The sequence below is a fragment of the Sinocyclocheilus rhinocerous genome, unplaced genomic scaffold (genome assembly GCF_001515625.1).
Source record: "Sinocyclocheilus rhinocerous isolate Xijiao unplaced genomic scaffold, SAMN03320098_v1.1 scaffold800, whole genome shotgun sequence".
Classification (NCBI taxonomy): Eukaryota; Metazoa; Chordata; class Actinopteri; order Cypriniformes; family Cyprinidae; genus Sinocyclocheilus; species Sinocyclocheilus rhinocerous.
In genome coordinates this window covers 61799-77954 of record NW_015636889.1, presented here as the reverse complement: position 1 = coordinate 77954, position 16156 = coordinate 61799, and the positions used below count along the sequence as shown (strand labels likewise).

General features: G+C 38.3%; 2 protein-coding genes across 11 annotated transcripts in view; both read right to left on the bottom strand.

Annotated features, from left to right (window-relative positions):
- The window catches only part of LOC107748275 (ADP-ribosylation factor-like protein 13B), a 12509-nt gene extending 5312 nt beyond the window's left edge, over positions 1–7197 (bottom strand). For 4 of the 10 annotated variants that reach the window (XR_001640916.1, XM_016563011.1, XM_016563013.1 and 1 more), the window contains exons 1-5: positions 4981–5255; positions 3754–3824; positions 3411–3660; positions 515–620; positions 87–289 (exon numbers count right to left, since the gene is read on the bottom strand). Coding sequence is in view for 9 of the 10 variants with exons in the window: in XM_016563011.1 (XP_016418497.1) it covers positions 87–289; positions 515–620; positions 3411–3660; positions 3754–3824; positions 4981–5054 (704 nt within the window). In the remaining variant the exon portion in view is untranslated. Of the gene's footprint in view, positions 1–86; positions 290–514; positions 621–3410; positions 3661–3753; positions 3825–4980; positions 5258–6615 lie in introns of those variants that run through there. The other 6 variants (XM_016563007.1, XM_016563008.1, XM_016563009.1 and 3 more) reach the window with 3 other exon arrangements.
- A 441-nt stretch (positions 7198–7638) lies between these two features.
- LOC107748274 (uncharacterized) overlaps positions 7639–16156 on the bottom strand; it is an 11181-nt gene continuing 2663 nt past the window's right edge. The window contains exons 5-10 of the mRNA XM_016563003.1: positions 15464–15666; positions 13771–13907; positions 13443–13584; positions 12112–13252; positions 8871–11504; positions 7639–8785 (exon numbers count right to left, since the gene is read on the bottom strand). Of these exons, the coding sequence (XP_016418489.1) occupies positions 8775–8785; positions 8871–11504; positions 12112–13252; positions 13443–13584; positions 13771–13907; positions 15464–15666 (4268 nt within the window). The 3' untranslated portion in view covers positions 7639–8774. The remainder of the gene's footprint in view (positions 8786–8870; positions 11505–12111; positions 13253–13442; positions 13585–13770; positions 13908–15463; positions 15667–16156) is intronic.

Here is a 16156-nt window from a genome sequence, read left to right as displayed (position 1 = left end):
GTTACTGCCCAACACTGCTCCTGACATATCTGGAAAAGAGGGATCAGCATGACAATCTGAGTGAAAAGTCTTGTCAGCTCACTGACCTCTCCTCTCTGATCCGCCGGACTCTCTCTGCTCTTTCCTTCTTGTCTTGTTCTTCCTGAGCCTTCTGCTCAGCTGTATCTTTTTGCACACGTTCTGAAATTGCCTCGTAGTCCTTGGCAATGTTATTCAGAAGCCAGTTAAGGCCATTCTTGATGGATTTGTCAACCTTCTTACCATAACCCAGCACTGCAGAACAGGGTTCCTGAGAGTAGAGGAAACAATGTTTAGCTCAGTTTTATATGAATGGTTTGCAAAAGTCAAAGGCAAATCTCTGCCAAAAGAATGTGATGAGTTTGATTCAATTTGAACCTGTTAAAAGTAAACAATAAATAAAAAAAGAAAAATTCACAGACTTGGGGTTTCCTCTTTGATTAAAAACTCAAACCAAACTCTGATAAATATAAACTGTTTTGAAATATTAACTCACAATCTGACAGAGGCATTTATTCTCGTTGACAAGCTTCTCCAATGACAGGGTCTCAATGATATCTGCTTCAGCCAATGCCCCATCTTGGTCCTGTTTATTAGCCAGTCTGCAAGCCAATTAGAAGAAAGAAAAGAGCTGGTCACTAGGTGTGCAGGTCACTAGGTAAGCTGTCACAAACAAATGACCTGTTTGTGACAGCACTCTTGACTTATTAGCACACTTAACACGTTATATTTAGTCAAGGACTTCATCTGCTGCTCACTCCCTCAGTTAATTGGACCCACTGCAGCTTGTCTAACACCCCAACAGATATACAGATGATGTATTGCACATTTATTGCACACCGCCCTGTTCCACTTGGACTACAAGCAGGAATTATGTAAGGATGCTCTTCACTGATTACAGCTTGACATTCATCAAAGTCTCCAGGCTCATCAGCAAACTCAAGGTCTTCGCTCTAAACTCCTTCGTATTTCTGACAGACAGGCAATGTTGGCAAGGGAGGGCTGTAAACATTATCAGCAACCATTTAAAAATGGGTGTTCCCAAGGATTCTGTACTGAGCTTTCTTCTAATCTCCCTTTTACAAACACAGCTCTGCGGTTTTAAGCAGTTCCAACTTCATCATGGTTTTTGCAGCTGTGCTGACACAGTTTTGGTAGGTCTAAGGCCAGTTGCATAAACTTAGCCTCTATGTTAAAATTGTGTCTTAAAGGGTTAGTTCACCCAAAAATTAAAATTAGCCCATGAATTACTCACTCTCAAAGCATCCTAGGTGTATATGACTTTCTTCCTTCAGATGAATCCAGTCGGAATTATATTAAAAATTGTCTTTGATCTTCCAAGCAATTTAATGGCAGTCAGCGGGTGTTGCAGTGCATCAGTCTAAAAGAAGTGAAATAAAGCGCATTCATCCATAATAAAAAGTCCCTCACACGGCTCCGGGGGGTAAACAAAGGCCTCCGGTAGCGAATCAATGCGATTTTGTAAGAAAAATAACCATATTTAAAACGTAATAATAAATTTAATCTAGCTTGCGCTCACGGTTGTAAACAGAAGCAACTCCGGGCGGATGACGTAGGACGCCGGCGTTGCGCATGCGCCACTCATAAGTGACGGATGCGGAAGCGCAGGGGAGAGATCAAAACAAAACAACGGTCACTAATGCACAAGCTAGATTAAAGTGATTATTATGTTTTGAATATGGATATTTTTCTTACAAAAACGCATCAATTCACTACAGGAGGCCTTTGTTCACCCCCCGGAGCCGTGTGAGGCACATTTTATTATGGATGACTGACTGCCTTTAAACTGCCTTTAAACAGCTTGGAAGATCAAAGTCAATTTTTTATATAACTCCGATTGGATTCATCTGAAAGAAGGAAGTCATATACGCCTAGGATGGCTTGAGGGTGAGTAAATAATGGGCTAATTTTCATTTTTGGGTGAACCATCCCTTTAAGAAGTAGTCTTACAACCTAGCAGTTAGCCAAGGGGTAATGAGTCTTAATTTTCATATTCAAATTAGACCAATCTGCATTTTTATGTAACGGACTTAAAAATTATGAGACAAGTGAAAAATCCAACACTGTGGTGTTGGTATAATTACCAAATACCAACAAGAACAAGGAGCCAATTGAAGGCTTCACTTGAACCACAGACAGCTTGTTTAGAAAAGCACATCAATAGCTTTATTATATCAGGCACCAGGGAAAATTGAGAATGGGCCCCCATGTGCTGAGGTCTTTTTACAGGTGTATCATTGAAATCATTCTGTCAGTTACTATTATTTCCTGATAGAAGAGCTGGACCACACAAAACTGTCAAGGTGTGCACAGGGTGGTGGAATAAGATAAATGTATCAACATGGATGTGCTGCCCAACATGCAATCTTCATAAGGTAGAATAGGACTAAAGCCAGAAAAAAATGATTAAAGACCTTGCGTTTTTTTTTCATTACTTTCCCCTGTATCCAAACACTTAATGCAGTATGTGGATATATGGTATTTTACTTTTCACCTTTCTAAACACAAATCTGCATATCTCATATACACCCTAGGCAAGGATTTTGCACAATATCAGCATAAATACTGGTGTAAATGCATTAAAGTAACTTTATCACTGAAGACAAGCAATGATGATTTTCTTTTTGAATACGTAATGACACTACATCACTGTCAAAGTCAGAGATGCCAATTTGGCAGCTGTGATTGCTGATTACCGGAGTAAACTGGCCCAAGTTTCTTTATTTTTTAAGATTATTGGATCCGTACACCTTTATAGCGTTACTGAGTGATTGCCAATTAAGGTTAGTACACAACAAACCAATTTGAGCACAGTTTATAAATGGGTTATACATAGTTCTGTTTTCCAAGTTCTGAAATCATCAATGTCATCAAAAAAATGAAAGCCTAGGGCATACTCATTTTATCTACTGCCTTTATGCTTTATGTTTTATGTCTCATCTCCCATGTTTGATGATCTGTAGACATACACTACCATTTAAAAGTTTGGGATGAGTATGATTTTTATTCTTTTTTTTAAAGAAGTCTCTTATGCTTGTCAAGGCTGCATTTGTTTTGGATCATGTGGCACTGAAGATTGTAGTAATGGCAGATGCAAATTCAGCTTTTGCCACCACGGGAATAAATTATATTTCAAACTATAGTAAAATAGAAAACTGTTATTTTAAATTGTAATAATATTTCGCAATATTACTTTTTACTGTATTTTTGATCAAATAAATGCATCCTTGATGAGCATAAGAGACTTAAAAGAAAAGAAAAAAAACATAAAAAAATCGTACTGGTCCCAAACTTTTAAACAGTAGTGTAGCGTTAAGTTTTAGACAAACATTAAGTCACGTTCAACAGCAAGAACATACACTAAAACTTACACTAATACAGGTTTGCCTGCAATTCGAGGATGCCGGAGAACCTCAGCCATTGTGTCTCTGGTCTCCTGGATCCTTTGAACATCACTGGAGTCCACAACAAACACCACTCCGTAAGACTCAGAGTAGTAGTTTTTCCAAATGCCGCGGATACGCTTCCCGCCACCCAGGTCAAAGATTGTAACCTCAAACTTGCCCTGCTTCAGGTCCACCTTTGAGAAGCCCACTGTAGGTGCTACATCTAAAGGACATTCTATGACAGAAATATACACATTGTGAGAATGACCCTGGACCTTGAAAACACAACATAAAAAAATACTCAGAAAATATTAAGATGAAGATTTACCTCCCTGGATTCCTCTGACAGTAGCTGTTTTTCCAGCATTGTCCAGTCCAACCATTACTAATGTCACCTTCCTGCAAGACCACAGATACAACTTCATTTCATTATGTGTCACCCAAAGACCTCATTAAGGTCAAGGCAGCCCTTATAACGAGAAAAGATTTTCTGTAACACTTGAGGTGCACTCAGGTTAGAATGAGATATTAAGGTCAATGGCAAGCAAGTGAGATCATGATAATTAAAGAAAAAAAATCTAGTTTAAAACAACTGTGTTAAGTTAATAGAAAAGTACTATGTGTGTTCATGTTGATTCCAAACTATTTTTAAAAACCTTCATAAGATTTTCAAGAAAAGTTTATTTAAATTTAAAGGTTTAAAGTAATAACTCATGTTGTAACCACCAAGTAAAAAGTAATACAAAATGTTCATTATAACTTTATTGTTTTTTTAAAGGTTAAAAATATTTTTTTATTACATTTTAATCACTAGCTTTTTCAACATTTCAATGTTCAATTTATTTTCAATAATTTCATTATTTTAAGTCAACTTTTTTATTATTTCATTTTGATATAAGAACAAATGTATTACCCTGATTTTTTTTTTTTTTTTTTACTTTATGTCCCAAAAAATATCAAAATGATTTTTAATACAGAAATTTAAAAAAATGCGGAAAAAATCACGGAAAATGTGTACTCAAGTGCGCTCATTAATGAGCTCATGCAGGCAGCTTCAAACTTTTTGACATTTAATAAAACTTGACATTAAGTTATGAACAGCTGTCAGCTAAGACAACCTAAGCCGTATGGTAATGCATCATCTCATGACTGGCAAAAGCACACAGGAATAAAGAGGATGATTCAGAATACCATGCACAAAAAGACAAAGTAAATAATGTGGCCTTTTCCTACACTAATGACGACAAAAATATTCCGTAAGTTCAATGATAATCTGTTCGGGGCTGTGGAGTCACAGCTGTTTAAACTATAAGGCTTCCAGTGGAGGCTTAAGAGGCATAATAAGACATCTGTAGAGTAACACAAATATCCTGAATTGACATGGGATTTCTGCATTGACATGAACAACCTATGCTTAATTCTAAAGAAATGCCAGACGAACACAAAGGCCAGGCGGCGTAAACAAACCCTGCAGCTACCACCAATGCACATAAGAAAACACAAAGCTAAAGTCCATACAGCTACCAAACAGACGCACTCACAAACAGTTACTTAACTGCGGCACTTGCGCCGCAGGGACATCAAGCGCACTATCCAGGTGACAGTTCTCTGCAACCAGGAGGCCTTCATCAAGACTAGGAATAGATCAAGATGACAGCTAGCTTTCCCTTGACTTCGGTTGTTATTGTCGATACACACACACTTTTGTCTTTCCTGGCCTCTGGTCAGCTCTGTATCTGAGGGATTTGCTGGGGATTTCGACTTACCCAACAAGATCAGTGACAGGGTGCCAGAGGACACACTACATTCAGCCAATGAAATTAAGACAATAACTTAGAGACTTAGTTGTCACCTCTGGGCCCAGAAACTCTCAGCAGAGAGTAAGAGTCTCTGTAACATCGCTGGCACTTTTGGGTCTGACTTCTTCATTTTACGCAGACCGATCTTAGGTATGATCAACCAACTGACCCAGATTTAGGCTTATCAAGCATCTTGTTTCAGGCACAGCAGGTGATGTGAGTAATCAGATATTTAACACTTGGATTTAAGCCTTTGCCTAATTGTAGCTGAAATAAAATAAGTTAAATTTGAAGTACTAAAATTACTAAAGCTAAATAGAAATATATGTAAATAAAAACTATTAAAAATGCCAAAAGTATAACATGACTAAAACTAAATTAAAATTTAAGTTTTTAACTTGAATACTGAAAGTATAAAAATATAAACTAATTCAAAATATTAACAAATACTAGGCTAACACTAGTAAAGACCAATACAAATACAAGTATAAAATAACACTGCAGCAAAATGTTCAAAGTCTGTCCTGATTATTGTCACGCACATACACACGCAAACTTTCAATAAGGTTTTTACTGAAAACTATTTTATGTTTACTGTTTACAAGAGCAAGTATGAATGTATGAATCATGGATCTATGCAAAATGTTACTGCATCGGATAAACCATGTGGCATATGCAAATAAATTATAGTTGTCCTTTCTTAGAAATGACATTTATAGGGGATGTGTTAATTAATTTACTGTCAAGTTTCATTAACTTTCACCAGAAAGTGAACAGAACTTTGAACTTCATATGTATTGTTACACTTAGCATTATGTTTTGCTTGACTACTTGTGCTGTCTTTTTAAAGCAATATTTCACCTACAAAATTGTCCAAACCATGTTGTTTCACTGACTTTCATTGTGTCTTTTTTTTTTCATTCATTCATTAAAAGTGAAAGGTAACTAAGGTTGTCACTATGCCTAAAATCTCGTCAAGTTTCGTGAACGATTCCTTGAAAATACGTGCCTGCCAATTAATAATTTTGAGTTACACACTGCACTTCCCATTGCACTAGAAAATAATAGTAAATATTAGAGGTAATACATGATTGAAGTAGAGGTACTTCATGTATCATCACTTTCATTAGCCAAGTTGAATTTTTGTTGTCATAAATAAAACACAAAGACAATATAAAGAGGACAGTCAAAACAGACACAGGTAAAGGTCAAAACTAATCACCTATGGCAATTTTAAGAGTGGCTTATTTGGACCACTGTGTACAAATATAGATAACATATATGAAACTGTACAATATAAGAGTTCACTGACAGTTCTGCTCAGAAACAAGTTACTAAATACTCCACAGTCTCTATGGCACAAGCATGAGATGAAAGTTGTAGACACTCACCTTGCAGGTTCTTTCCATCGTTTCAACCAATTACAGCAGTTCGCCATCAGATTGAACATTTCACCCTAAATGCTTGAACTGGGATTTATTATTTCATGACAGCCGTTTTGGCTGATTACTAAAGTTCCTGGCTGATTTTCTTATCTTTGTGTTTTCAATCAACCCCGTTATCTGCAAGCACGCTTTTATCTGCCTATCCGAGTGATTCGTAAAGATTTGAGTACAGACATTGTTTTCTAGTTGAGAATAAGGGCAAAATAATCTAAAAATTGTCAACTAATACGCATCGTCTAATTGGCAGACTGTCGTTTACAATACTGACCATACAGTTTAGTTTCATTTTGCACGCAACCCGAATCAATGCAGCCTCACTGAAAGGCTAACCAGTTAGCCAATACTGGTTAGCTACATACGATCTATGAAACTATGAAATTACATATCATGTCATTAGAAGGAAAATCTAATTAGATAATAACTATGTATTCCGTTTTAAACCGTTCCTCGGAAATTGTTTACTCTCAATTTTAAACCGTTTTTCGCTGAAATTGTATTGGGATAATTGTTAGCTCGCTAGGTGTCCGCTTTGTTGACCAAGCTGAATGTGGCTGCTATGGCTGCAGCCGCGATTACGTCGAGGGTCGGGGTTGCCAAGTGTTTATAAATTATATGCTATAATGTATACCAAAAGGAAAATGTGTAAAGCCATTCTTTTAAGCTTTCAGCGTGGGTTTTACTCGTATAGCTTACAATTTATTTTACACAAAGACACTTAAAGTAGTCTGTGTCGATCAAAGTGTCCCGAAACAAACAGTACAGAAAACATTGACTTGGCAACAACTATGATTAACTTAACCTAACAGTGAACAGCGCCTCCCTTGGACGGAGACGCAGCAAACTGTAGTTAATTTTCACCACACAACAAACTGTAAATAAATTAAAAGCATCACGTTGTGTACAGTGCTAACGATATACAACACAACGAATCCTGACTGTTTACAATAAACCAACAAACTCAACTCCCCTTCAAATGTGTTTATTAATCAGGACAAAAAAGCTCTTGATATATAAACCCAGTCACCCAATCATACACTATTTAAACTCTTCAAACATTTACAGAAGATAAAAAAAAAAGAATAAATAAGACTGTTACTGTTCATTAATGGAACAGCTTTAAACATGCCTCTGTTTGAGACACAAATTAGTCCTCCCCTTACAATTGTCTTGAGTTTAAAGAGAAGTCATTTAGAATATGTTACGACAATGTTCAATGAGGCTTTGTGGCACATATACACTCCTCCATTAATAGGAGAATCTGTAGTTTAAAAGACTAGGCCTTTCCAGCAGCAAAAGGTGTAGGCTGACAGTTCTTTAGGATTTCTCAACCGAAGTCAAAGTCCTTCATTTAAAGACATTATGTCTTTAACTCTTCCCAAGTGTCCACTGACTTAAAAGCAAGTTAATGACATTTTCAAAATATGCAATTAGTAACAATTTACAAAGGTTCACATATCAAGTCTTTTAAAAATAATAAAAGAGCATATTTAGAGTGTGCTTGCAATACTTAAAAGTGGCCTACGAGTTTCCATCCAGTACTTCTGCTCATAAAGCACTATGCAACACTGGTAAACACCTGACCCATTGTCACAAAACAGCCAAGTTAAACCTTTCATTAACCACCATACTTCCAGAGAAGGTATTTACCTTGGCCAGAAAGACAGACCAACTCCTCTTGTAGTGTCATGGTCCTTGGTGGCCTCTCATATCCAGGAATTGAAAAGACAAGCAAAAAATGAGAGAACAGGCTAAGCTCTGTAGCATGAAGTGATGACAGAGTGAAAATGCATCTGTTGTGCATTTTATAGAAAGACAAACTTATTCATTTTCTTTTAAAAAAAAAACAGTCCCAAGTCTCAAAAGACTTTGAAAAAAATCAATATCAGATTTTTTTTAATATGAAGAGATAACAGGCCTTCGCTCCGAAATAAAGGAGCAGATCGGTTATACAAGACTACACCGAGGGAAAATTAATTTCCCATGTAGTTCTTGATATAGTTCCGTTTTGAGACCCTGAAAAAGATGTTAAGCACACATGTAAGAACGCCGATTGCCTACAGCAGCATTTAGCAATTTTCTCAGTAGAGAGGCTTGCTTCTCCAAATTCAGGAGGCACCTGTTGAAAACAAAAACAAAAGTATTTAACAATAAAAAAAATAAAATAAAAATAAGACGCACAATAAAAAAAAAAAGGTACTTACTTTCATCATCCGAATCAAAACCAAAGAGGGATGTGCATTTGTCTTTATGTGTCTGCAGCTCTTCCTCACTGTTGAAAGACTGAAAACATCGAGAGCAACGCTGCCTCGTTGACAGTTTTTCAGGCTTTGACACAGAGCCTAATAACTTTGAGCCCACCTGGGGTTCTTTCCTACGTTTTGGCATGCTAATGTAAGACTCATGCAGATAGGCTGAGGGAAGAGGTCGAATGAATTGTTTAGTTACAGGTTTTCCTAAAACCGGTGGTTCCTGCTCTTTAGTGACTGGATCTGAAGGTTTGGGAGGAACAACTTTGTCACACTCGCTATGCCCATTAACAAGACTATGGTTCTTGCTACTGTAGTTTACAGAACCTTTATTGAGGACCAAAGGTTTTCCATCATCATCTTGACTTGCTGGGCCCTTCAAATTGGCTGTACCCAGAATTTGTTGACTGACTGAAGAATTTGGTGGTGCTTCCATACTATCTTCCAGGCTTCGAGGGACTCCATGCCCTGTTGGTTCAGATTCTTTGGGGAATGATTTTTTTTCCAAATTTGTATCGAGTCGATAATGAGTTTTTTCATGCCTATAGAGGAGCATATTGCTCTCAACTTGCATAGAGCAGCCAGGAAAGCAGCACGATGCTCTCAACGGATGATGGCCTAACATGTGTTCACTAAGCTCCATACGTGTTTGGTACCTCTCCTTGCAGCCGTAATGGTAGCATGGGAACTTCAGCTCACCTCTGTGGCATATCACATGGTCAAAAAAATGCTGAGGGTTATATAACTTTCTGCAACAGAAAATACATTTTTCCTTTCCAAAGTTGAAAAAGAACAAAAGCGCCTTCTTGTCGCCATGGTGGTGAGACAGCACATGTGAAAGGACAAGGATTGACTTTGCACTAAACGTACATATCTCCACAGGGCATCTGACATGCGTAGATGCTCCAGTTCTTTTTCCCTGGAATGGTGTGGATGGCTGTTTGGGCTTTGGCTGAGTCCCATTTTTATGCCCCAATGGATTTATTTCCTTAAATTCAGCATTATTGTCTTTGGGTTCCTGATTCTCAGAACTGCCTTCCAGGCTATTTGTCATCTTCCTCCTCTTTACATCTTCTCCATCCTCTTTTTGATCTCCAGGAGTAATCTTCTTCTTTTTCAGCCCAGAGTCCAGCATTTTATCTTTTCTTTTCTTTTTTGATTTGCTCTTGTCTTTTGTTACTTCTATCTTCTCAGGTTCAGTCTTGACATTGTCTTTCTGACTTTCTACACTCTCGATTTTCACTTTGCTGTCCTGTGGTAATGATGTCTGAACCTTTTCATCAGTGGTATTTGCCTCAGGCTCACTTTTCACTTTTCTTCTCTTTCTGGTCACTCCATTTACCTTATGAGCCAAGTTGCCCTTGGTATCTGTATGGTTGTCATCTGGAGTTAGTGTTTGCATAGTCTTTGCTCTCTTCTTTGCTAGTCCCATTCTGAAAAACTTTTTGTTCTCATCTATGGACTGAGATCTCTTTGCTAAAACACTCCTTATACGTTTTCTCTTCATCTTGCAAACTTTCTTCTTTTGTTCTTCCAATGTACTTGGGGGATCTGAATTCTTAACTAACCTTGTCCGCAATCTCTCCCTAGGCTCTGAACTTTGCCCTTCCCTGTGCAAATTTGTGATGTTCAAAGTACAGTTTAACCTCATTTTGATGTTTCTCAACCTATTCTGCACGGCAGGATTCACACGTTTAAACAGTCTTGTCTGGGCACATCGCAAGGTGGTCTCAGTGGCCTTCACACAAATATTTTCATTAAAAAGCCCATTAGACTTTTTCAGCTCCTGAATGTGCACTTTAAAATGCACTGACGGGCTGCGCCCACGAGTGTAGCGTTTGTGACAGAACATGCACTTTCTGTCAATCCGATGATGCCACATTGCATGCCGTAGAATGTATGGGTATTTGGTTTCTTTATTGCAAAGGCTGCAGTTAAATGAAAGCTGGCCACTTGCATCACTTGGGGGTATAAAATCAGGGACTAGACCATCAACAGCTGTGTGCATTTCCGGTGATGTCTCATCAGGTCTTGGTGACGGCACTGGCATCTCCGTACTCTCATGCACAATTTTAGAAGAAGTGGCACTCTCACTTTCACTCAAAGTAGCCGCTGTATCATCAGGGAGCATCGTCACTTCAGTGAGAACTGGAGAAGCATCCTCATGAAGACCTGTCACGTTTTCTGGCGTACTATCAGGTACAGGAATGGCTGTGGTAAGATTTTTCACTTCTGGTGGAAGATCAAAATTAGTATTTTCTGGAGGACTAATAGGACTGTAAGGACCATAGTCTGGATATTTGGTGTTTGCATTTTGGGGACTTGATAACTCATTCACTTTTGAATGTTCAATGAATTCTTTAACTGGCTCTAGAATGGCTTCAACAGGAGTGGATACTTCCTCATTTATAACTGGGATTGGTGTAGCCTTGATTTCTACAGCATTTTTAATCTGTGAAGCAGCTCCAGGGCTCTCTGCCGGTTCACACTGTTGTTCATCAGACCGTCTTTCTTGTTTGGATTCATTATGGTCCACCTTAACTTCATCTTTGGGTAAACTGTCGACTGATATTCCTTCTAATTCAACTGGTCTTGAATATGTGTGGAATTTACGAACCATAGAAAGGCCTTGCTCCCGGAAAACAATCTCCTCCCTCACCCTGAAGTCTTTTTTCCTACATGGAATAGACTCTGATAGTAACTCGATAAGAGACGTAGCACTGTAAGGCCATTTCAAATTCTCTTCAGATGCAGTTTTGTCAGTACTGCTTTCAGTCATATGAAGGGTCTCCGTGGAAAACAGTGAGGCCTGGACATCAGAAGAGAGGTCAACTTCATTATCAGGGTAGGAAAATTTCATTGTAATTTCACTTAATGGCTCCTCAACTGAAATATCCTTTAAAAGATTTGACTGCTTTGGTTTCCTTCCTGGTTTCTTGTCTTGTTGAGGTTCACTGTTTTCTGCTCGCGCAGCTAACTGGTCCAAAAGCCATTGTGGTTTCCTTCCCTTGCGCTTCAGAGTGTTCATCTCTGTCTGCCGGGAAAAGAGTCTCTGGCGTCTACTATTAAGTTGCCTGGCATGATTCTTTGCCAAGTCCAATTGCCTAAATGAACGCCGAACTGGACAGGCCTGTGAATCTTTTACAAGCTGTGTCCCTGGCTTCCTCCCCCGCTGATATTCCTTCTAATTCAACTGGTCTTGAATATGTGTGGAATTTACGAACCATAGAAAGGCCTTGCTCCCGGAAAACAATCTCCTCCCTCACCCTGAAGTCTTTTTTCCTACATGGAATAGACTCTGATAGTAACTCGATAAGAGACGTAGCACTGTAAGGCCATTTCAAATTCTCTTCAGATGCAGTTTTGTCAGTACTGCTTTCAGTCATATGAAGGGTCTCCGTGGAAAACAGTGAGGCCTGGACATCAGAAGAGAGGTCAACTTCATTATCAGGGTAGGAAAATTTCATTGTAATTTCACTTAATGGCTCCTCAACTGAAATATCCTTTAAAAGATTTGACTGCTTTGGTTTCCTTCCTGGTTTCTTGTCTTGTTGAGGTTCACTGTTTTCTGCTCGCGCAGCTAACTGGTCCAAAAGCCATTGTGGTTTCCTTCCCTTGCGCTTCAGAGTGTTCATCTCTGTCTGCCGGGAAAAGAGTCTCTGGCGTCTACTATTAAGTTGCCTGGCATGATTCTTTGCCAAGTCCAATTGCCTAAATGAACGCCGAACTGGACAGGCCTGTGAATCTTTTACAAGCTGTGTCCCTGGCTTCCTCCCCCGCCTTTTGCCTGGAGGTTTGGAGGATGCTTCCCCTGAGGCAGAATTGACCCACGTTTTCACTGACTCCACTTCCTGGTGTTTTTGATTGGTATGTTTAGTGTCTGCGTAACACTGACAATATCCTTTCACACAGTAGCTTGGCATCCACTTGTCCCTTTGCATGATTTCACGTAAAGTTGCTTTACCAACCTTATCGCTCATCAGCTTCAGACAGTTTGTTTCAATGTTGAGAAGACTCCAGAACTCAGGGTCAAAGTACAGGTATTTTTTCAGGATCTGGAGAGCCTCAAAGCGTACACTGTTACCCACAAGACTGGTGTCTGCATGGTATTCTTGATCCGGGTGATTATATAGGAGGAACACGTTCTTGTATGACTCAACAGTTCTTTCTATGAAGAAAACTAGCAGTGCACAAGCCCTACAGACCTCAAGGTCATTAGGGAGTAGGTATGCAATGGTCTTGTAGATAAGAGACTTGGTGACTGTATCATTTTTAAGGTCAGTCTGCAAGGCCCGTGCACAAAGTTCCACACAAAACCCCAGGCCATCTTTTCCAAGCTGAAAAATAAAACCGCAAATGTTATTGCCGTGGTCATTTCAACAAAAGAAGACACTGAAACGAACATTCCATAAACACTGTGATACTATAAATATTAAAATATGGTGGTTTGTTTCATTATTTTTTTATCTACGTCTACGATTACATATTTAATACACAGAGTAAACTGATGACAAAATAATATCTTACCTCTGCCAAAATCACCTTCATAAATGGGAAAATCGCTTTTATGTTGGTGGCTGACAGAATCATTATTTTGCATTCCTCTAGGAAGCCCTGCTTAGAGAGGTTCAATCGCAGGTAGAGTCTGCTCCATATGAAGACCAAATCCCTTAATGGGAATAAAAAAAATAAATAAAAAATACAGCAAGAAATAAGACTATGATCCTTTGCACCTTCAATTCTATCTTCTGGTCAGGTTGATACAATGACTGTAAAAATACTGAATGCTAGAAAAAGGGGCAATACACTGAACACAATTCCCCTTGTAAATGTTCATAGAGCTTGAGAGACCCACCAAAGGTAGTACAGATCTCCAATCTGGAGCTTCTGAGATACGAAGCCTTTACTCAGCATCAAAACAGTCTCATCTTTCTCCTCATTCTCCATCATGCAGAGTATCTCTACAGCATCCTTCCCATCGATGTCTGCCATCTTTAGAAAAGAAAACAATAGTGTGATCTATGACATTGTTCATTATATTCCAATATTTTAAAACAAAAATCATCACCCATATTTTGACATTTTTAATATCATTTTAAGATGTTAAAGCTTCTGCCATGTTTATATACAAACAACACACTACCATCCTACACATGAACAGACCACTAAAACTTAAGTCAACACAATGTGATATTGTACAGTTCTATAGTTTGTGTGACAACCGCCCCACTGCAGTTCCACTGAATTAAGAATTCTTTCCCATAAATTGTTAATTTGTTCCCTCAGTTTAGTTAAACTGTTGCCATGTTGTACTAATTCATTTTGCCAAAATACACAGAGACGAACAACGGGGCCCATTACAGGATGGAGAAATTTGATGGAATGTCTTGGTCTCGTTACGAACTACTTGCAGAGTTTCTACTCGACAGGTAAGCTAAACTTCATTAAAAGTATTCCTATTATGTTTTATTGAAAGTAGCCTACCTGTTGAGACATGCCTTCATTTTTAAAGACCCGTAAGAGCTGTTTGTAATGTTTGAGTTGTTGGGCAATTAATAAATTGTAGGAATAAATGAAAAAGTTGTGGGAACAAATTATTAATATCTATTTTTTCCACATATCATGTGCAGGGCTCCCTATTACAGAGTATTTCACACCCGCTGGTAATTCAGTTTCACTTTCCCCCGGCAGCTCAACATCAAATTTAAACGTCTTGCTTGTGTGAAAATTAGCTTTTCTGACCATTTACAGTATCAATTGCTTTAGAATATTGGGAGAAACATGAAGATATGAGAGATGGGCTCTGATAAGAGATGGGCTCTATCCTGCTTGTGTCACACATCCCTCTAAATTTCTAGACACAACATTTCTGCTTTCCATGTTCAAGGACTAAACATTTAAACTAAACATTTTAAATAAAATGTACTACATTTTAAATAAATTACTTATCATACACCTAACTGTTTCAGCCCAGCTCAGTTCACTGACTGTCTATGTGCAGAGTTCTAGACTTTCAAGAATGTTGCCATTATAAATCAATGAAGCCAGCTCTGCACATTAAGTCTCTTATTTACACCACATCTATGCTTTGCTAATTATAAATAAGGCATTCTAGTCTTCTGTACCACTTGTTTGCAAAGCATATTGGGTGTTACACTGTCCAGATACTGCAAATGAGCAAGATGAAAAAAAGTTTGAATTATACATAATATACAACTATTCATTTTACTTAAGCTCAATGGAAAAAGACACACTTGATATGGACAACAAACTCAATGGCTCTCATCTTTTTTGACTTCAAGGACCTATGTGCCCCTATTACTTCTGTTGTAACTAAAAAAAAATTTAAAAAAATTAAAAATATGATGTCAGTTTAATGTTTTACATCTTTGTACATCTTTCTTTTTAGTGGTTTCTATTGAGATTTTATGTTAACATAAAACTACAATTGTTTTAAAGGGACAGTTCACCCAAAACACGCATACCATGATGCATGCTATTTCACACCAAATGTGGTGAAACTATCAATTAAATAATTTCTCACTCACCCCCTTGTACAAGCGGTCATGAAGAGAAGCTCTCCAAAGGCAGATGAGGTAGGCTTGCTTGAAATAGAGATGCCTCCCTACAACAGAGTGCCCGATGCATCTCCTTGTCAGTGCCAATGCCTCCGGAAGCCTCTCACATGCCACCAGATAACGCACACGTAGCTCAAAGAAAATGGATACTTCTGAGCTCAGATATTTGTCCACTGTGAACAAAAACAATAAATAACAACTCATGTAATAATCAACTCCATTAAAGGGGTCATATGATGTTGCTAAAAAAGAACATTATTTTGTGTATTTGGTGTAATGAAATGTGTTTATGCGGTTTAAGGTTCAAAAAACACATTATTTTCCACATAATGTACATTATTGTTTCTCCTCTATGCCCCGCCTTTCTGAAACGCGTCGATTTTTACAAAGCTCATAGTTCTGAAAAGTGAGGTGTGCTCTGATTGGCCAGCTATCCAGTGCGTTATGATTGGCCGAATACCTCAAGCGTGAGACGGAAATGTTATGCCACTTAACATACTGTGATGCAGAGTCCCAGCGCGACCAGACAAAACCCATTACAAACGAGGCATTTGTTGCATCCAGTGGGGACATAATTACAGATTATAATGACTTATACTGTCTTTGTACGCGTTGCATTGCATCGTGCCGCGTAAACATAAAACCATGTCTGAATTTGTGATC